The sequence below is a fragment of the Gracilinanus agilis genome, chromosome 2, assembly GCF_016433145.1.
Source record: "Gracilinanus agilis isolate LMUSP501 chromosome 2, AgileGrace, whole genome shotgun sequence".
NCBI classification, from domain to species: domain Eukaryota; kingdom Metazoa; phylum Chordata; class Mammalia; order Didelphimorphia; family Didelphidae; genus Gracilinanus; species Gracilinanus agilis.
The window spans coordinates 314,774,064-314,796,645 of NC_058131.1; the positions used below are offsets into that span (position 1 = coordinate 314,774,064).

The 22,582-nt window shown below is 38.8% G+C and overlaps 2 protein-coding genes across 6 annotated transcripts in view; one reads left to right on the forward strand and one right to left on the reverse strand.

Annotated features, from left to right (window-relative positions):
• Positions 1-13,046, forward strand: part of ANGPTL2 (angiopoietin like 2) — a 59,182-nt gene extending 46,136 nt beyond the window's left edge. Inside the window, exons 3-5 of the mRNA XM_044664223.1 lie at positions 2,497-2,690; positions 7,535-7,805; positions 11,074-13,046. Of these exons, the coding sequence (XP_044520158.1) occupies positions 2,497-2,690; positions 7,535-7,805; positions 11,074-11,273 (665 nt within the window). The 3' untranslated portion in view covers positions 11,274-13,046. The remainder of the gene's footprint in view (positions 1-2,496; positions 2,691-7,534; positions 7,806-11,073) is intronic.
• RALGPS1 (Ral GEF with PH domain and SH3 binding motif 1) overlaps positions 1-22,582 on the reverse strand; it is a 549,948-nt gene that overhangs the window by 300,046 nt on the left and 227,320 nt on the right. The window lies entirely within an intron of this gene.

Consider the following 22,582-nt stretch of genomic DNA (forward strand, 5'->3'; position numbering starts at 1 on the left):
GTGCTATGTGAGTGTTAGGTGAGGTTTAATGGAAAAGTTGCAGCACCATTTCAGCTTTAGTTATATTCTATACATGGGAGCGATGCTTATTGGAGGGTCATTGAAGTGGGACTTTAAAGATGGACAGGAATTCAACAAGAGAAGGGGGGACTTCAGGGAAGTCCAGACTCAGGAAAGAATGTGAGCAAAGGCGGAAGGTAGAAAAACACAGGCACTGTTAGAATAGGGCTAGACAACAGAGGCAAGTATTTTAGGAACCTACTAAAATAGCTCAGATATTTGGTAATGATAGTCTGTACCTGGGTAGGAGCAACATTTGCTGGTTGGGGCTAGAGAATACAACTGGGCAGCGAACAGTCAGGATGGGTTGGAAGGAGAAGGACATGAAGAAAACTACAAGGGAGAGGAAAGCAGTGGTGTGTGAACAGTCCTCAATTGTGACTGGTGAAAGGGGCAAACTGTTATACTCTTGCACTCCATCCCACCATCTTCCTCTCCTCTGTCCACTTGTAACCTCACTCTTTTTTCACCCTGGTCCCTAAAGGGGTATAGACCCAGTGAACCACAAAGCTCAAAAAGGGTGGGCTCTGGACTGCCATGAGAAGGAAAAGCTTTATCTGTTTCATGTTGGCACATGGGGAAAACCTAGCTGCCTCACCCTACTTATAGTTTTGGGTGTTGGCAGTAGGAGCTGAGAGAAGAAGGTAGGTATAAAAGATAGTGTGGGCATAGAACTAAAATGATTTGGAGACAGGTTGGATAGAACAGTGGGAAAAAGGGAAGGGTCAAAAATAATCACCAGGTGGAGAGCACAAGAGACTGAGTGAATAGTGATGCTGTGGACAGAAAAAATGATATCATAAGGAAGAGCTCTTTGAGAGCAGAAATAACTTTCTTTTTGTCTTTACACAACACCTGGCAAACAGTCGATACTTACTGAATTGAATTGAATTGGGCAAGCAAAACAATAAATTTCATTGGGAACGAATTAGGACCATATTTGTAATAATTGATTTTCTGAAGGGAAAGCCACAAGTCTTTTCATTAAAAAATTTCCAAACTATAGAACCAATTCGATGGGGAGGATGATTTTTTTAAAAGTTTTTTTTTGAGGGGCTTTAAAAATAGTTTTCTGACATTACCATAACAGTCGCATCTTTTATCACATCTGCCTGCAATATTCAACTTCATTTGTCTTTAGTACCATAAAATAGTAGTGGAGTCATCCCACATTCACACTCCAAACTTGTGCCACATTCTAACCCACTGACTTCTATTCTCTATGGCAGATTTCACTGGGTTCCCCACTGTTTGCACCCCCCCTCCCCCCCGCAGTCCCATGGACACAGTACAGAAAGGTTCTTCTCTGCCAGTAACATGTTTAAGATGGCTCCCATCACCCATTTCTGAGAATTTATTCTGAGGAGGATAGCAAACAAGAGTTGAGATCACAGGACAGAAAAGTCAATACTGGTCTGCTGATATTTTGTGAGGAAATGGCAACCTTATTGCCATGTCTCCTATTCCATCAGGAGCCTGGGAAGTTAGCCAGAGTCAGCCAATGAATGAGCAGAGTGCATTAAAGTACATGCCATGTTAAGTGCCAAATAAGTAAACATATGAGGAGCTTGGGGGTATGAAATGAGGTTAAAGCCAAAGGAAGTTCCCTTCCGGAGAGAATTTTACTAGGAATAATAATAGTAACAATAATGCACATTTATAGAGTTCTTTAAGGTTTATAAAGTGTTTCTGTAGGACAGTAGTTGTATGTACTATAAAAGATAGAAAACCTAATAAATGAGTGAAAAATGAATGAAAATACATTTATGAAGAGCCTTCTATGTGCCATGCACTGTGTTAAGAGCTAGAGATACAATATAAAAATGAAATTAATTCCTGTCCTTAAGGACCTCGCATTCTAATTGGGGTGGTGAGGAGAGGAATAACAAATATGGGAGCAGTGGCAAAGGAAAGGAGTGTCTGGAGAATCACAGGGATGTTAAATTAAGCCATAGGGTAAACGATTGATATGTGCTTTTAAGGAACAATATTAATATAGTAGTGCTGATTTAATGGACACAGCCAAAGCAGGAAATGGATAGCAAAGAAGAGCGTACGCTCATGGAGGCAAGGTGGATGACGGGATACAACGTAAAGCATGGTCTCTGATTTGGTAGTCAGGGTTCGGATACATAAAATAAACTGGTTAAGTTCGCACTCATTCACTGGGCAATCAAAACAGTGTAGAAATTATAGGGAAGGATTGTGACTTAAGGTATTGTTTCAAGTGGCTGAGTTTGAGAGTATAGTTCTAGTAAGATGAAAATCCTCTGAAGCCACATATTCAAGGCTCCTTTTGTAGCTCAGCCCAAACCAGGGTAGCTCCAGAGAGAGTTTCTCTTGGGGCTGGAGATTAGAAAGGTGGTCATAGGTCAGTGGCATTTATGACCATCCTTGGTAGCTCTATGATAGACCAGCATGTTTTTGTTTATACAGGTCCATGGAGAGACTGTCTTCAGGCACTGGAGGATGGCCATGACACCAGTTCTATCTACCTTGTGAAGCCTGAAAACACTAACCGACTTATGCAGGTTTGGTGTGACCAGAGACATGACCCTGGGGGCTGGACTGTCATACAGAGGAGACTAGATGGATCTGTCAACTTTTTCCGAAACTGGGAGACTTATAAGGTAAAAGCCAGTAATATTAATCTTTTTTTTTTTTTTTGTCTCACTTGATAAACTCCAGTGGCCTCCCATGGTAAAATATAAAATCTGGCTTTTAAAGACTTACAACCTGGCCTTTTTGTCTTGTTTCAGTTTTACTACACCTTACTCTCCTCCATGATCAAGTAGCACTGGCCTCCTTGGGGCTCCATGAACATGACAGCCCCTCTCCTGCTGAATCTTTGTAATGACTGTCCTCTATACCTGGAATGTTCTCTCTCAGGGCGTCACTACCTTCTGGCTTCTCTGACTTCTTTCAAGACTCCCATCTGTTACAAGAGGCCAGCCCTGCTCCCTTCCCCTAACATGAACACTAGTTCTTTTTCTTTAAGCTTACCTTCCATTTATCCTGGATGTAGTTGTACACACGTCATTTATGTGTTTTCTTCCATTATAAGGTGAGATACTTGGGAATAGGGATAATTTCTGCCTTTGCTGCATCCTTAATACTCAGCACAGAGTATAACACACATGATTAACAAATGCTTTTGACTTGTTGGTTTGACAAAAAACCTGTTAACTCTCCTCATTTTGAAGGACTTTTTATTGAGAGAAGGATGTTATCTGTTTAAGAAAACAAAACTAAACTTGCTTTGTTGCAAAAGACCTGCTTTCATAGGACAGGAATCTTGGGGGCACTTTGTTAAATGTTGTTAAATAAATCTACAAAGAGATTCTCTGCATGAAGATCAAGAATTACAAAGCTGCAAAGATATAAATGAGGAAGTTCATGACAAGATTGTTTCTAAAAACACCTTCCACTAGGTTTTGTTGCGCCTCTTGAAATCACTAGTGGAAGCATAGAGTCAATCAATCTTTATCTTTACAAGTCCCATGTGGTGAAATTGGAATTTGTGTTTGATTTATAGGAAATTCCTTTATCCCCAATATTAGATGTGGGAAAAACTTTCATTCCCAGTCCTACCTGTGGAAAATACTCTTACTCCTATGTATGGGAAATACCCTTGGTCCCATCCCTCAGCATGAAAACTTCATTTCCATCCCTGTGTGTGGAACATACCCTTCCTTCTATCCCTGGGTATGGAAAAATATCTTTGTTCCCACCCAGGCATGGGAAATACCTTTTCTTTCAGCCCTGGGCAAGGCAAAAATCTTTGTTCCTGGCGTTATATATGGGAAACACTGGCACTTCCATCTCTGAGTCTAGGGAATACTTTCACTTCTAGCCCTAGAAAATAGTCTCATGTCCAACTAAAGGTGTGAGAAAACTCTTGTTCCCAGTCTGAGTACATGAAGGTCCCCTCTTCTTAGGTCTAAGTAAAGACTTGAAGAGTTGCCCTACTTTTTTACTAGACCAAGTGTGTATACTCCAATTACTCAGCCAGGGTGCTTTTCCATATATCACTGTTACTCAGAAGCTGCTGAGATTGGTTACAAGTAGGGGGCTTCTCTCCCCTCTATCATCTTGCTACCTTCTCCAGTTCACCTTAAACACTTCATTCTCTATCTTCCCCCCTTCTACTGAAAATAACTCAGGAATTTATTGTAGATTATTACATTCTATTCTCATGTTTGCTATAGTATAGCATGTCTTTACATCAGCTCAGACTTCTTTTTTGTCTTAAAAAAAGCAAAAACTTTCATTTAATTATATAGCTTTCCTTCTCTAACCTCCTAGCCACCATCCTAAATTTTTTCTTTTCATCACCAAAGTTCTCAAACAGTGCATTTTCCTATTGCTTCTAAACCATCCTGCTCCTTCCCTTCTTAACTCCTTTCAATCTGGCTTCCTCCCCCCAGCAGCTCACTGAAATTGCTTTCTTGAAGGTTGGCAATGATCCTTGCCAAATCCAATGGTCTTGCTACTCTTTCTTCTTAATCTCTTTCTAGGAATTGGCAGTTGACCATACTCTCCTGCTTGCAATTCCTCTTTCCTCAGCTTCCCTTTTATTACCCTGAACTGGTTCTCTTTCACCCTCTCTGACAGCTTCTCCTTTTCCTTTGCTGGCTCCTCTTCCTTCCACCTAGCCATTGGCATCCCCCCAGGCTTAGTCATTGGTGCCCTACTCTTATTGCTGCATCCTCCATATTTCTTGCTATCTTTGCGAATTCAGAACAAACCAAACTAGTTATCCTTTCCTCCAAACCAGCCCCCCTCCCAAAATCCCTATCTCACAGAATCAGAAAATTAAAGTGAGAGCCAGAGGAGACCTTAGAAACCCCCGAATGCAATCTCTTCATTTTACAGAGGAATAAACTAAGGCAGCAAGCATTCTAAAGATGGGATTTGAATTCATGCCTTCCTAACTCTGGCTATTACAGTAGTACAGGCAAGAGATGATCAGCACTAATAACTAAATTCCTATACTGGATCCTAAAGTAGTAAGCTGTGTGGTTATGGGCAAGCTACTTCCTCTTTAATTGTATACTGGTTACTCCATCTGTGAAATGGGGATAACAATATTGATGCTATCTACCTCACAGGATTGTTGAGGGAAGATAAGTGTCCCCAAAGTCTTTGTGATGTTTTAAGCTATTAAAACTTAAACATTTAAGCTTAACTACTTTAAATTAAGCTTAATAGACTTGGGTGTGAGAACTCTGTAAACTGTGTTTTCTGCTGTAGTTTCTATTTTGTTTAGTTCTACTGAGTGAAATAAGGTCCCTTCTGCAGTCCAAAAATAATTTAAAATTCAAATTTAAGCTTAAATGTTTAGGCTTGAATTGCTTCCAACAGCATGAAGACTTTTGGGACAGCCTATTCTTTATAAACCTTAAAGTGCTATGGAAATAAAATGATATTTGTTATGACCTCTCAACTCTTTATGCAACTCAAACTTTCAGCTCTAGCTGGTTCAGGCCCCTCATTGTCTCATGAACATAAGTTCTCTGTGAGTTCTATTATGTCTTTCTTTTTACTTAGAATTCCACTCTCCAAATAAAACTCCTTCTGAACCAAGCTCAGATCAAACCTCTTCCATTAAGCTTTCCCTATTAAGTCCAACCCACAATGAACTCCCTCGTTCACTGACTGCCTGCTGTTTGTTCTCAAAGTTGGTCCCAAATACAATTTCCAATTTAATAAATGACTTATAAAAATATGAATTTGACTTTCTTAATTATAATGAAAAATAAGAATAACAATTACATAGCACTTTATGGTGTGTAAAGCACTTTATATACATTATTTCATTTGATCCCTGAGGTAATTCTTTAAGGTAGATGCTAATATTATCTCCATTTTAAAGATGAGGAAAATCACACAGTTATTGTATGGCTGATGTAGAAGCCAAAACCAGGGCTTCCTAAGTCCAAAGTCCAATGTTCCATTCAGCATACCACAGTGCCTCCACATTAAACTGTGGTCTTCTGAAGGGCAGAAATCAGGTCTTCTATTTTTGTATACTTTATCCTTGTATAAATAGGCTGAGCGTATTCCAGAGGTCAGAGATCTCAGAATTAGACACAACCTCAGAGGTCACTTGATCCAACTCTTATCTAAGCAGGAATTGCTTCTGCAATATCCCTGAAAAATCTTTATTTGAATTCCCTTTAAAGACATCCAGTAATGGAGAACTCACTATACCCAAAGCCAGTGACACAGGATCATAGCTTTAGAGCTCTAAATGACCTCTAAGGTCATCTAGTCCTACCCTCTCATTTTACAAATGAGGTAACCGAAGCCCAGGTGGGTTAAATAACTTGCCCAAAGGTCAAAAAAGTAGAAATCAGCAGCAGCAGGATTTGGATTCAGCTCCTCTAATTCTAGACAGCAGTGTTCTGGTGCCTTCCAATAGGAAAGTTGATAGTTAAATTTTCAATGTGAGCATTTATATCTTGAAAATAAGCAAAAGCTGCCAGTAAGAGCTTGATGTATTGTTTTGTTAATTGACTAAACTTAAGAAAGTGATGGAGAAAATGGTAATAATGCACATTAAATTTTAAAGTATATCATGATCATATCCCTTCCCCTGAGCTGGTTGTTAAAAATTAAAAAGCACATCTCTACTTTAGCCAGTGCTTTTTTTCATTGTATCATGTGTTTCTCCTCATTTCATTTTTGTATAGAATTCTATTGATCTCCCCTGGATTTGGAAAATAAAGGAACATTTCTCTTTCCTGATGGCAGAACTATAGCTATTTGAGTCTTCCCTGTGTGCTCACTCTAGGGCTTCAAGGTCCACCACAGAGGGGCAGAGGCTGGGTATAATGGTACTAACTAGAGGATCTGGAGTCAGGAAGACCTAAGTGCAAATCCAGCCTCAGATACTTATTAGCTATGTGACCCTGGGCAAATCACTTAGTCCTGTTTGCCTCAGCTTCCTCATTTTGTAAAAGGATCTAGAGAAGGAAATAGCAAACTATTCCAGTATCTTTGCGAAGAAAACTCCAAACAGGGTCACAGAGAGTTGGACACTATGGAAATGAGTGAACAACAGCAATGACAACGGAGAGGGTTATCAGACATGGGAGTGAAGACTGGCTCTGAATAATTCCACTCGACCCCATCCACTTGGAAAGTTAAAATGACAGGAAAGGAAGGTGAGGGGGCTGATAGACAGGGTGGCAAAGACACTATGTGGGAAAGGAAGGCATGCTGCATACTCCATTAGGCTACTTGGCTAAGCCTTCTTCAGGCTGCCTGTATGAACTTAACCTACAGTGACAGCTTCAGGGAATTACCTTCAGAAGCAGGAAATCTGCTAATTTATTGAAGAGGACATAAGTCCAAAGCAAAAAGTCTTTTCTTTTCCACAACAAGAATTGCCAAAGGGTGGGTCAGCCATTTTACCAGATGTGTCAGGGCCCCATGATTGCATATGGTATCACCATCTCTTTCTTTTCAGCAAGGATTTGGTAACATTGATGGAGAGTACTGGCTGGGTCTAGAGAACATTTACTGGCTCACAAACCAAGCCAACTACAAATTACTTGTAACAATGGAAGACTGGTCTGGCCGAAAAGTCTTTGCTGAATATGCAAGCTTCCGCTTGGAGCCAGAGAATGAATACTACAAGTTGAGACTGGGGAGGTATAATGGCAATGCTGGCGACTCCTTCACCTGGCACAACGGGAAGCAGTTCACCACTCTGGATAGAGACCATGACGTCTATGCAGGTACGAGGGCCCACAGGCTGTCCTTTCACAACAGTGTTTGGTAAAACCATCTATTTCCATAAACCACTGGACTGTTGACTGTAAAGCGATTAGCCTGTCAATTCAGTTTCCTCCTCTGCAAAATGAGGGGTTTGGTCCAGGTGACCTCTAAGGTTCCTTTCAGCACAACATTTGGTGATGTCATGGCCTTCCTGGACACATCACTTCTTGGTGCTTTGTAAAGAAGCCCCTGCAAGAATATACTCCAGAAGATATTTATATAACAGAGAGGCTGGTGGGTTCCTCTCTTCAAATTAGGGAAACCATAGCAATAACTCTTCACAAGCAAGGGTGAGAAAAGCTACAGTAGCAATGAGAAGAGGAAATCTTAAAATGTATTACTTTGTTTCAGAAGCTTCAAAAGGTCTGATGGCCTATGGAATTGAGCCTAAAAGGTTTAGAAGGGCAATGGGGAGGGTGTGGGATGGTGTAGAAATATAATCCTTCAAATCACAGAGACTGTTCAATGGAAGAGCTAAACAGGTCACCTTAATTTGTGGTTTCTAAGTCAATATGAGGCCCACAGGAATCTATTTGAGTTTGATACCACTGCTATGTATCAAATTCCTCTGTCAGAGTTGGGAGGGGGGTGAGGGGCAAGAGGAAGTGTAAGGGGAGGGAGGGAGGGAGAGAAAGAGGCAGAGAGACTGAGGGGGGGGGAAGGAGAGGAGAAAAGAGGAAAAAAGAGAAAAGCAGAAAAGAACCGAAGGAGAGAGGGAGGGAGAAAGGAAAAAAGGGAAGAAGAAGAGAGGAAGAAAAAGAAAATTCTTCCATTCCAAATCTGAGACTAGAATTCTAACAGTGACTCATAGAAATTCAGTGGTGGGAAGAGGTAAGAGTAGAAGAATCCTTTGTACATGTCTGAGTGATATACCTCTGCTCAGGTCTTCATTGGTTCCCTATTGCTAGTCTATGGAGTAAAATAGAAAATTGCTCAGATTGGCATCCATAATTCTCCACAATCTGGTTCTATGTCACCTTTCCAGACTTACTTCATTTTCTACTACAGCCTTATTCATTCTTTTAGTTTAATTCTTGACCACTTTTTAAGGGATTCCCATATCTTTATCTCTAGCCCTGATCTCTTTTGTGTTTCAGATCCACATTTACAATTGTCCACTGAATGTGCTCATCTCCTTGAATTCAATATGCTTAAAACCAAACTGTACTTCAGGTTTGGCTATTTCTGTCCATGGCACCATTTCCTGGTCTTCCAAGTTTGTGATTTCAGAACTACCTTGAGTCTTTCCCTTGTCCTCACTTCTTTCATCCAATTAGTTGCCAAATCCTGTTGCTTCCAATTATGCAACAGTTGTCCTGCTCATCTCCTCTTTCCTATTCCAACTGAGGTTTATTTTGATTAATAATACTTGCTTGGATTATTGATACAACCTCCTTGTCCTACAGTCATTCTTTCCATTCCCATCCATTCATTATAGCAATGTAAAAATGATCTTTCTTCTATACAGAAATAGGCATACCAGACCTGCTTCAAAATCTTCAGTAACTCATTGCTTACTGAGTAAAGTTCAAACTCCTCTGCCTGACATTCAAGAATAATGTCCCCTTGCTGTCCCACTTTCTTTCCTACTTCACCTCATATTATTTCCCTCTTATACTCTATACCAGTGATTCCCAAAGTGGGTACCACCGCCCCCTGGTGGGTGCTGCAGTGATCCAGCAGAGCGGTGATGGCCACAGGTGCATTTGGGAGTGGTGAATAACTGTAAGGGGGTGGTGATAGTATGTGACAGGGGGCACTAAGTAATATTTTTTTCTGGAAAGGGGGCAGTAGGCCAAAAAAGTTTGGGAACCACTGCTCTATACTAATGATGTCAAACTCATATAGAAATAGATCCCTGTGGGCTCCATGCTGACTTAGAAAATCATGAATTAACATTATTTGTGTTGTAATGCCACACTTGAGAGTTTTGGAGGGAACTTGAAGAATACCTGTACTCTGCACTCTAGCCAAATTAGACTATGCTTTCTCCCTTCTAGACTTTCTGAAATTTCCTCCCTCTATGCCTAGAATACCTTTTCCTCTCTCCCCCTCTCTTCCTTTATTGAATTTCTACCCATTCATTAAAACCCAATTTAAATGTCACCTCCTCCACAGAGCCCCCCTTAGAATTCCTCTCCATAGTAATTGTTTTGTAAATCTCAAATTCATTTATGCATAATATTATGTATTATATTTTTTCGGTATTCATGTGTCTTGTCCCTGTCTTAAGTTCCCTGAGGTCATGGTTCATATTTGATCTAAACTTTGTGCTTTCCCCAATACCTAACTCCACATAAAGTACGCACTCAAAACAATGTTAGTTAAATGACAAGAATCATTTAATTACTAGTTGTTAGCATTCAACATCAACTAATCAATAAATAATCATTTATTATGTGCCAGGCATTATGCAAGGCCGCAGTGATACAAAATAGGAAAGTTTCTACCTGGGAAAGAGTTAAAAGCCTTTTGCTTCTAGCTAAGCTGGCCTGTGAATTTCCCAGTTCTTGACTTTTCTTCTCATATTTGCATCTTCCTATGCTTCTCCCCAAACCAGGTCTATCAGTGTGACAAATGAGAAGAGTACTTGAAAACAGTCCTTGATTTTGAGTCAGAGGAACAGGGTTTTAATCTCAACTCTTAAATCTCTACCACGTAAAACCTGTGTGATCTTGGACAAGTCAAAAAGCTTCCCAAACCTCATTTCCTCATCTGTAAAATAAAGCAGCTGGACTAAAAGGTTTCTAAGGTCTCTTTGAATTCTGAATCGATAAGCCTCTGATTCTATGAACGCAGTCCCTTGTGCATGCCTGTTTTAAATCCTTTCCCCTCTTCTATGAAGGCTCACTATAATATCCCCAGCTGGCACCTTCTCTGATTTTCCTAGATCATTTTGTTTGGCTCTCTCTTTTGCCCCCATCGCATTCTCCCTCAGAGTTTACTTACTGAACTATAAACTCTTTGCATTATTGTTCATCTTTGTATTCCCAGCACTCATCTTCAAGAAAAAAATAAAACCACTTTTCTTGAATCACTTTCAAAGAGCCTTCCCATGTCTCTGTTTATGTGAGGGTAAGAGAATTTGACTTTTTTTTTCTTTCTGCCAAGAACATTGTTCATTTCACTTGAGTGTACTTCATTACACACAGAGGAAAGCAACTGAACTAAATATCCCCCTCCTTGTAGGAGAGATTTACTTCACCTATTTTTCTGCTTTTCCTCTAGGAAATTGTGCTCACTACCAGAAAGGAGGATGGTGGTACAATGCCTGTGCCCACTCCAATCTCAATGGGGTCTGGTACCGAGGAGGACATTATCGCAGTCGCTATCAGGATGGAGTCTACTGGGCTGAATTCCGAGGAGGGTCTTATTCTCTTAAGAAAGTGGTAATGATGATTAGACCAAATCCCAACACATTCCACTAAAAGAAGTTTCTCTCTTCCAACCTTGGACTCCCATCTGCCACCACCCAACCTGAGCAAAAGCTGAGCAAGCTCTCCAGAAATCATCTCTTCTGCAGCCTAGAATGCCAGGTCTTTGAGGTTTGTTACAAGGAAGCAAGGACTTGTTACTGCATCTGATTTTCATAAACCATTGCCACAGATAATTGAATTCCAATGATGCAGTATTCTTTGCCCATGAGACCTTTCTTCATGCCAGGAAGCAACTAATGTAGCCCGTTCTTATAGACAGAAGAGGAAAAGGATAAGACTGCAGATAGTTTTTCTAATGAATTAGCTTTCAATACTGGGAACACCTAATAGAGTATTTTTACTTTACATAAGTGTATATTTGAATATACACTGTTTCTTCCATGCATATGTATACATATATATGCATGCATGGTTTCAGTTCTCATGTGTTTGAGCTACTATAAACTGGTCAATTATCCTTGTCACAGGAAACTGTCTCATTTGAAGCAATGTACAGCAGTTGACAAACCAAACATAAGTGAGTTTAAACTCAATTTTTGCTTCATTATATCCAATCAAGAAAGGATGCACTTGAATAGCCCAAGGAGTGAATGCGTGTCCACTATTGAAAGACACTCATTGCACTAGATGACCTCTGAAGTCCCTTCCAATTCTGAGACACTACTATGGTTCATTGAATGGTCCTTGGAATCGTCCTTAGTATTAGTCTCAGATACAGCAGGTTCTCAGCTTTCCCTGTCAAGCCATCCTGTTGGTATTCAAACAAGTTTCAGGGACTTTCTTTCCATTTCTACACTTCCATTTCTCCCTTTTTCCCTGTTGCATCCTCAGTATCTCTATTTTTTCAGCACGACAAAGCACAAATCTTCTCTCCTCCTCAGTGACTGCTAATGTCCTTAACTGTGTTTTCCCATTTCTTATAGCCATGCAGGCTCCAACCTTCTCCTCTTAGCAGTACCTTCTGGACAAGGAATTTTTTTCAGAATGAAGTCTTAGGTCTCCTAAGGCCCCTGAGCAGGAAGTGGATTGGACCCTGGTATGTGGTCAGGAAAGGAGTCAGTGTTATAATCTTAACCACCTACTATATAAATCAAGAGTGAATTTTCATTCATATTTTGGCCAACACATCATTTCAACCTTCACATAAATAACAGCCTACATCTTCTACCATGTGCTGTATCTAAGTTTGGTCAGTATCTAGATAGTAAGCCAGAAAATGGCTCCAGACCAAAAACCAACCCACCAGGGCTGGAACACCAACAGACAATACCAACAAAACAGTGATGCCAGATCTCTAGATAGAAGATCACTTCATTCTGAGAAAGTTAGGTTATCAGGAATAAGACTATCCAATTAATTAGCCTGCCATACTTTTCAATATGGAATTTGCCAGTTTGTGAAGAATACAACTGTCTTACAGATCCTGTCAATCTTGCCATCTGATGTCATTTTCTAGCTTACTTTTATCATAAGACATGTTGCAAAACAAAATAATATGATGGGCTAACAATTAGTGAAGTTCTTGGCAGTTCAGCATATCACACAATAAATCTGTGAGATCCCCATGCCTTATTATATACTGTACATACACGTGTGTGTGCTTGTTCCCCTTATTACCTCAGTATTTCTCAAAAAAATGTATGATGTGTATTAAAGTGATGTCTGTTGTAGCATGTGTTGTATATATAAAAAGTAGGTTTTTTAATATATTCCCAGATTATCCTTGTAATGACACAAATCTGCAATAAAAATCCACAAATGCTATTTTGATGTATTCATATGGTGCCTTATTATTTTATAAATTCCTTCCAAATGCTTAACCCATGAGATCCTATTTAAATAAAAACAGGAAATGAGTGAGAAACATTGAGGAGATCTACTGGCATTAATTCAGATAAAATATGACCATTAAAAGAAGCAAGATGTGTGTGAATTTTTAAATAAAATGATCTGAAAACTTTCCCTAGGTATGCTCTATCATGGTGATTTCCTCAGGTACAGGTGCCACAGAATTCTTTTTTTGAAAATATTTATTTATTTGTTACATTAGAATACCCATTTAACTGCTGCCTCCTCTTCTCTCTCCCCATTAGAGAAGGCATCATTTGAAAAAAAACACACATATGTTATATATAAAAGTATTCTTACTTATTTCTATTTATCAGCTCTTCCTCTAGAGGTGGACAAAAATAAGTCATTCTTCAAGTAATATTTATGTTGCTATATATAATATTCTCTTGGTTCTGCTTGTTTCACTCTTCATAACTTCATGTAGGTTTTTCCATGGTTTTCCAAACTGTTCATCATTTCTTATGGCACAGTAGTATTCCATCACAATTATATGCCACAACTTGTTTAGCCATTTTCCAATTGATGGGCATCCCTTAAGTTTCCATCTTTGCCACCACAAAGGGAGATGCTATAAATATTTTAGAGCATACAGGTTCTTTTCATTTTTCATAGAATTTCAACTGCTTCTTCATAGAATTCTAGCATTTCAGAGAAGAAGGGAACTTCAGAGACCAATTAATCTAGTTCTTAACTGAACAAGAATCTCCACTATGTCATAACCAAAAAGTGGGGTTTCACATGAAGATGTCTATTAAGGGGGTGGAACCCACTTCCTCCCAAGGTAGTCCTCTCTATTTTGAAGAATTTTTACTTGTTGGGAAATTTTTTCTTTACATAAAGTCTAAATGTAACTCTCCTCTTTCACCCACTACTCTGAGTTATGTCTATTCTAGCAAAATAAGCAATTCTAAAGACCTGAAAGCTAATACACTGATCCCTTGCTTCCAAATTGTTTTCTCCAGACTAAACATCCCCAATTCCTTCAATCTATACACGTCTCAGTTTCCAATTCCTTTACCATCATAGTCACTTTCTTTTTAATACTCTCCAGATTATTACTCCCCTTCTCAAGATGTGCTGCCTAATTCTAAACACAGTGTTTAGATATGTCTTGATTGGGGCAGAGGTTAGTGGAAACTATTATCTCCCTTTACTGGACACTATGCTATTATAAATGGAGTCCAAGACCAAATTCACGTTTGTAGCTTATGTCTCACTATTGGCTCATATCAAGATTATAGTCTACTTAGACCCCCTACCTCCCACCTTCCCAGATCATATGAAAATATAGAGATGTATCCTAGCTGCAGAAGAAAAAGATAAAAATGGCTCTTCTGTAAGAGTTGCTTTTAGAGACCCTCTAGCTTTGACCTGGTCATGTAAGTGCATCCAATGATACTCATGACCTAAGAAGATCTACGGAGAGCTGTTTAGGTCATGGCTTGTGGGGTTTTCTCCTTTCTTTGAAAGGAGTCATGTAAATTCATGCAATTTGCCAGTAAGAATCCCTTTAGTCTGGAGTTGCTGGAATAGAACTACATTGGGTAAGCACTGTTACTCTAAAGAGGTTACTAGAATTCTGTGTCCCCCTCCAACCCTGGAATAAGCTTAAAGATAGCAGGAGAGGGAGATTCCCTGGAAGAAAGCAACTGGAAGAAGATGCAGCCCTGATTACAGAGAATGGAAAGGCCAGCAGGAATAGAATTCTAAGGGTCTTCTTAATTCAAGGCCAGGATGTCTTCCTGTTACAGGCATTCTTGTAGCAAGAAGAGGTCCTTTCTCATGTTTCAGAAGCTCCCAATGACCTCTTTAACAATATGACTTCCCCTGACTTTGGACAAAGATATTTTGAACTAGAAACACTAGCACAAAATTGCCAAAAAGCTTCTCTTCTACCATAGCCAGGGCAAATACCTGACAAATACAATGTGAGAAAGTAAATCACACAATGGAAGAATTTCTGAATGTAAGTGTTTTCAAAAGTTATATGTTATAACTCAGCAATGCAAGAACTGTTCACTTGCTAAAAGCCCTTCACCCCCTCAACTGCCCAACTCCTTGATGAAGTATGGGCAACATGGTATGTTGGAAAGAGTGCTGGACTTGGAGTTAGAACATGGGTTCCAGATCACACTCTAATGCTTAACAGTAATCATGTAATCATGTACCACTCAAACTTTCAGTTTTAGCTTCCTAATCTGTAAAATGGGGAGCTTACACTACCTGTCTCAAAGGATGGTTGTGAAGAAAGTACTCTATAAACCGTAAAGCATTAAATCAGTAGGTTACTATAATATTATCTAAATTTTATATTTCTCCCAGATCCTAATAGAGTGCTCTTAAAATGAAAGGCTCATAATAAATGTATATTCAACTATATTATCTATGTGTCATATACCTCATCTAGATTGTAAATTCCAGGAAGGACTGTTTTATTAAAATTGTAAGGATAGTGCTCTGCACAAAGAAAATATTCAATGCATCACATGAAGAATAAGAAACACATTTCCTTTCCCCAAAGTACAGCAGGGAGTCAGTCATCATAAGATCTCAAGAAATCTTTACTATTGGATTATGGAATTCCAGGTCCATCAGCCCAACACCTTCATTTTAAAGAGGTAGCAATGGGCATCAGAAGGTCAAGGAACTTGCCCAAGGTTACGGTTAGCAAGTGTGAATACTCAAATTCAAACACAGTTAATCAGTTGTTAAACATTTATTTGCCAGGCACTATGCTAAGCACTAGGGATACAAATCCAAGAAAAATTAAAAAGATATTCCCTGCCCTCGAAGAGCTTGCAATCTAATGGATGAAAATAAAAAGAGGTTGAAAAGTGGGGGTGGGGAGGAGGGAAGAAGTTCTAGGAAGGGAGAAGGTGATGGTGATGGCCAACAAAGTTCAAAAGCGTCATACTTGGTAGAAAACAAGAAGACTTCACTGCACCAAGCATTTCTATTCTGAAATAGAAACCCTAGAGCCCATGGCTCGGTCCTCCATTCATAGGGTTCAATAAGAGAAGCAGAGGCTACTAATGAAATGTGAATACCAGACAGATTCACTCTTTCGGGATAATGAGATTTCCGAATGCTAAGTTTCCTGGGGAAGGAAGGCATGTTGAAGTCCAAAGACGTCCAAAAGCAGTAAAGTTGATGGGAAATGAGGAGAAACCTAGGCTGAGCCCTTTCCTTAAAGAGAGGTTCCCTGATCCTGGATTCTGGGAGACTTCAGAGAAGAGTCTTGTACAGGCTAAGATGAGGCTCATTTGTGGAGGCAGCTAGGCATCAGTTGAACATGGCTCACAGTTTCTATGGGCTTTCATTGGACAAATGACTTCATTGAACTCAAGTAGAGTTAGCTGCCCTGGTGAGCTTAGGGTCTAGGATGGAGAAATATGGGAGGTGTTTAGGTCTGAGGTTTGCCCACAGAGTGCAAAGAAACATTTCAATCTGGGGTACTGATGAATATGAGCCCAATCTTTACTATCAGTTTTTACAATACAAGTCTGCTAGATGATAATAAGATTCAGTAATTTATGATAAAAACCAAGTCTGTAGGGTCGTGGCTACAATCCAGCATGCCAAGGACTATAGGATTTCTACCACTCCTAGGCAGGGAATGGTCCAAGGGCAAGAATATCATGCCTTAGCTGGCAAAGACCGGATAAGGCCCAGGACCTATAGCTTCCATTTTTTTTTTTGAAAAATTTCTCTTCCTTCAAGGCCCAGTGGAGGTACTACTTCCATAATTAAGTCTTCCTTGATCCTCTCAGAGCAACAATTCCAAAATTATGGTTTGGGGACCTGTTGGGGTTCTCAAAACCCTGTTAGGGCATCTGTGAGGTAAAATTATTTTCATAATAATACTAAGAGGAGACTTCTGGGTTAAGATGGTGGCTGAGTAGAAATTGGGCCACTTCCTCTCCTTACCGACAGATATAGTATACATCCAAAGGACAAGAAAACAAAATCCAGATGAAAGAAGGAACCCCACAATAGGGTGCAGTATCGAAGGTATGTGGGACTTGGGCACTTCTACACTATAAGGGGGGGGGAAACAGCTCCCATCAAAACACTGGCAGATCACCCCTCCCCCACCACACCCACAGTACCAGAGTCAGAGGCTGCACTCCAGAGTTAGAGTGAGCAGGGGCACAAAATCTAGCCCCTAGGTAGCTAGCTGGCACTACCAGGAGCTTGCCCCTGAGAGCAGCAAGACCTGAGAACCCAGGAGGCTGGAAAACTCAGACCTTGGACACAGGAGTGGGGCAGAGAGGCAGTAGCAGCAGCACCCAGCATGCTCAGACTCAGGGGAAAATCTCAGTTGGAGAAGCAAGCATGGGTCAAATTCCAGGCTCTGGGCAGGTGACTAGGACCACGGGGGCTTGAAACTGAAAACAGCTAAACCAGAGACCCCAGGAGCCTAGAAAACCAAGACCTTGGACACGAGAGTGAGGCTGAGAGAGCCAGCAGCAGCTCCCAGTATGCTCAGACTCAGTGGAAAATCTCAAGTGGAGGAGCAAGTGTGGACCAAGTCCCAAAGTCTGGGCAGATGGCTAGGAACAGGGGAGCTCGATCCTAAAAACAGCTAGACCAGAGACCCTGGGAGGGTCCACACAGAAGCCAAGAGACTCACAAAGTAGCCTCAGGGAAAAAACTGCTACCTAACTCCATACAAAGAGAATCAAATTGCCTTACTCAGACTTCTGGCAGATAAAACAAAATGATACCAATCAAGACCCAAGAAATAAACAAGAAGACCAAAAACAAAGCTCAAACACTTGATAACTTTTGCACAGACAAAACCCAGAAAACAGAGGACAAACAATTAAAGATATCCGAACCTTCCCAAAAAAATGAAAATGGGTCACAGGATCTTGAAGAGTACAAATCTGAGATTATGAGAAATATGGAAGAGATCTGGCAAGAAAATAACAGTTTAAAAGGCAGAATTTTGCAATTGGAAAGTGAGGCTCAGAAATCAAATGAATTGATAATCAAATTGGAGACCAAAATCAAACAGCTGGAAGCCTTGAAGAACCAGATAGACCAGATAGAAAAGGAAAACCAGTCTCTAACGGCTAGAATTGGGAAATTAGAAGCCAATGATTTCTAAAGACAGCAAGAACAAATAAAGCAAAGTCAAAAGACTGATAAGATAGAAAGAAACATGAAATACCTCACTGAGAAATTGAGAGATCAAGAAAACCAGTCTAGAAGAAACAATTTGAGAATCATTGGTACTCCTGAAAAACCAGAAATTAATAGAAATTTGGACTCCATACTAAAATAAATTATTCAGCAAAACTGCCCTGAAGTTCTACAACAAGAGGGCAATATAGACATTGAAAGGATCCATAGAGCTACACTAGACCCTGAAAAGACAACCCCCAGTAATAAAATAGCCAAATTCAAGAGCTTCCAAGTAAAAGAAAAAATTTTACAAGAAGCCTGAAAGAGACAATTCAAATATCAAGGGGCACCAATCAGGATCACACAGGACCTGGCAGCCTCCACACTAAAAGACAGCAAGGCTTGGAATATGATATTCAGAAAGGCAAGAGAACTGGGTCTACAACCAAAGATCACATACCCATCAAAACTGACTATATACTTTCAGGGGGAAAGTATGGGCATTCAACAAGATAGAAGGTTTCCATGTATTTGCACAGAAAAAACCAGGACTAAATGGAAAGTTTGATATCCAACCACAAAAAATAAAAGAAACATGAAAAGATAAATGAGAAACAGAGGGGAAAGAAAGAAAATTCTTAAATTTACCTCTTTAAGGGCCTTAATATGATCAAATTATTTGTATTCCTATACGGAGAAATGTTATGTGTACTTTTCAAAAACTGTATTCACTATTATAGTAATTAGAAGAATTATTCATAGGAGAGGTTGGAGCACTAATTGTATAAGATGAGAAGGGGCAGGGAAAAAGGGGGGGTGAAGAGTAGATGGCATCAAGAGAAACTTGAATGAATAAGAAAAATAGGATATTCTATAGCACACAAAGAGAGCACGGGAAGGGTTCAATACTATTATAAAAAGGAGAAGAATAGAGCATTAAGAAGTAATATTTAAACCTTACTCTAAGCGGAATTAACCCAGAGAGGGAAGAGTAGCTATATCTATTGGGATATAGACTTCTATCTAATCCTACTGAGAAAGTCAGAAGGGATCAACCAAGGGGAGCAGGGGAGTAGGAAGGTCAAAAAAGAGAGGGGAAGAGAGGAGAGAGGGAATTCATTAGGCCTTAAAAATAAAAAGAGGGGAATAATAAGGGAGGAGGTGGAAAGGGAAGTAAATCAAGGGAGGGGACAAGGGGAACTGGTCTAAAACAAACCACTTTAAAAGGATTTAAAAAAGGTTTAATAGGGTAAGAAGAAGGGGTAGAACTAGTAGAGGATGCCAAAATGTTGGGGAATATACAACCAATAATTAAAACTCTGAATGTGAATGGGATGAACTCACCCATAAAACGGAAGCAAATAGCAGAGTGGATTAGAAACCAAAATCCTACCATATGTTGTCTACAAAAAATACATATGAGGCAGGTGGACACACACAGGTTTAAGGTGAAGGGCCGGAACAAAATCTTTTGGGCTTCAAATGAAAAAAAGGAAGGCAGGAGTGGCGATCATGATTTCTGACAGAGCCAAAGTAAAAATAGATTTGGTTAAAAGAGATAGGGAAGGTAACTATATCCTGATAAAAGGCAGTATAGACAATGAGGAAATAACAGTGCTCAACATGTATCACCAAATGGTATAGCATCCAAATTCCTAAAGGAGAAACTGGCAGAGCTCAAGAAGGAAATAGATAGTAAAACAATACTAGTGGGAGATCTAAATATTCCTCTTTCAGATTTAGATGAATCAAGTCAAAAAATAAATAAGAAAGAGATAAGAGAGGTGAATGAAATCCTAGAAAAATTAGATTTAATAGATATGTAGAGAAAAATAAATAGGGACAAAAAGGAATACACCTTCTTTTCAGTTGCACATGGTACATTCACAAAGATTGATCATGTATGTAATAGGGCATAGAAACATCACAAACAAATGCAAAAGAGCAGAAATAATAAATGTAACCTTCTCAGATCATAATGCAATAAAAATAATAAGTAAGGGCACAAGGACAGGCAAATCAAAAAACTAATTGGAAATTAAATAATATGATTCTCCAAAACCAGTTAGTTAAAGAAGAAATCATAGAAACAATCAATAATTTCATTGAAGAGAATGACAATGATGAAACATCCTACCAAACTCTGTGGGATGCAGTTAAGGCAATACTCAGGGAGAAATTTATATCCTTGAGTGAATATATTAACAAATTATAGAGGGAAAAGATCAATGAACTGGGCATGCTAATTAAAAAATTAGAAAGGGAACAAATTAAAAATCCCCAGCTAAAGACTCAATTAGAGATTATAAAAATTAAAAGAGAAATCAATAAAATTGAAAGTAAAAGAACTATTGAATTAATAAATGAGACTAGAAACTAGTAATTTGAAAAAACAATCAAAATTGACAAAGTACTGGTCAATCTAATTAAAAAAAGGAAAGAAGAAAACCAAATCATCAGTATCAAAGATGAAAAGGGAGACCTCACCTCTAATGAAGAGGAAATCAAGGCAATCATTAAAAACTATTTTGCCCAATTATATAGCAATAAATATAGCAATCTAAGTGAGATGGATGAATATTTACAAAATTATAAATTGCCTAGATTAACAGTAGAAGAAATAGAATACTTAAATAATCCCATATCAGGAAAAGAAATTGAACAAGCCATCAAAGAACTCCCTAAGAAAAAATCGCCTGATGGATTCACAAGTGAATTCTATCAAACCTTCAAAGAAAAACTAATTACAATACTATACAAACTATTTGGTAAAATAAGCAAAGAAGGAGGTCAACCAAATTCCTTTTATGATACAAATATGGTATTGATTCCAAAGCCAGGTAGATCAAAAACAGAGAAAGAAAACTACAGATCAATCTCCTTAATGAACACAGATGAAAAAATCTTAAATAGAATACTAGCAAAGAGACTCCAGCAAGTAATTAAGAAGATCATCCACCATGATCAGGTGGGATTTATACCAGGAATGCAAGGATGGTTCAACATTAGGAAAACCATTCACATGATTGCCCATATCAATAAGCAAAACAACAAAAACCACATGATTATCTCAATAGATGCAGAAAAAACCTTTGACAAAATACAACATCCATTTCTATTGAAAACATTTGAAAGTATAGAAATAGAAGGACATTTCCTAAAAATAATAAACAGTATATACCTAAAACCATCAACAAGCATCATATGCAATGGGGATAAATTAGAAGCCTTCCCAATAAGATCAGGAGTAAAACAAGGATGCCCATTATCACCTCTATTATTCAACATAGTACTAGAAACACTAGCAGTTGCAATTAGAGAAGAAAAAGAAATTGAAGGTATCAAAATAGGCAATGAGGAGACTAAGCTATCACTCTTTGCAGATAATATGATGACATACCTAAAAAATCCTAGAGAATCAACTAAGATGCTTGTAGAAATAATCAAGAACTTTAGAAAAGTTGCAGGATACAAAATAAATGCACATAAATCATCAGCATTTCTATATATTTCCAACACATCACAGCAGCAAGAGGTAGAAAGAGAAACACAATTTAAAATCACCCTAGACAATATAAAATACTTAGGAATCTATCTACCAAAACAAACACAGCAATTATATGAAAACAACTACAAAACACTTTTCAAACAAATAAAACTGGATCTCAACAAGTGGAAAGCCATTAATTGCTCATGGGTAGGATGAGCTAACATAATAAAAATGACCATTCTACCCAAATTAATTTACCTATTTAGAGCCATACCTATCAAACTACCAAAAAACTTCTTTACTGAATTAGGAAAAACTATAACAAATTTCATTTTGAATAACAAAAGGTCAAGAATATCAAGGGAAATAATGAAAAAAATGTGAAGGAAGGGGGCCTAGCAGTACCAGATATTAAACTATACTATAAAGCAGCAGTCATCAAAACAATATGGTACTGGCTAAGAGACAGAAGAGAGGATCAGTGGAATAGACTTGGGGTAAATGACATCAGCAAGACAGTGTATGATAAACCCAAAGAGCCCAACTTTTGGGACATGAATCCACTATTTGACAAAAACTGCTGGGAAATTTGGAAAACAATATGAGAGAGATAAGGTTTAGATCAACATCTCACACCCTACACCAAGATAAATTCAGAATGGTTGAATGACTTGAATATAAAGAGGGAAACTATAAATAAGTTAAGTGAACACAGAATAGTATACTTGTCAGATCTCTGGGAAAGGAAAGATTTTAAAACCAAGCAAGAGTTAGAGAAAATTACAAAATGTAAATTAAATGGTTTTGATTATATTAAACTAAAAAGCTT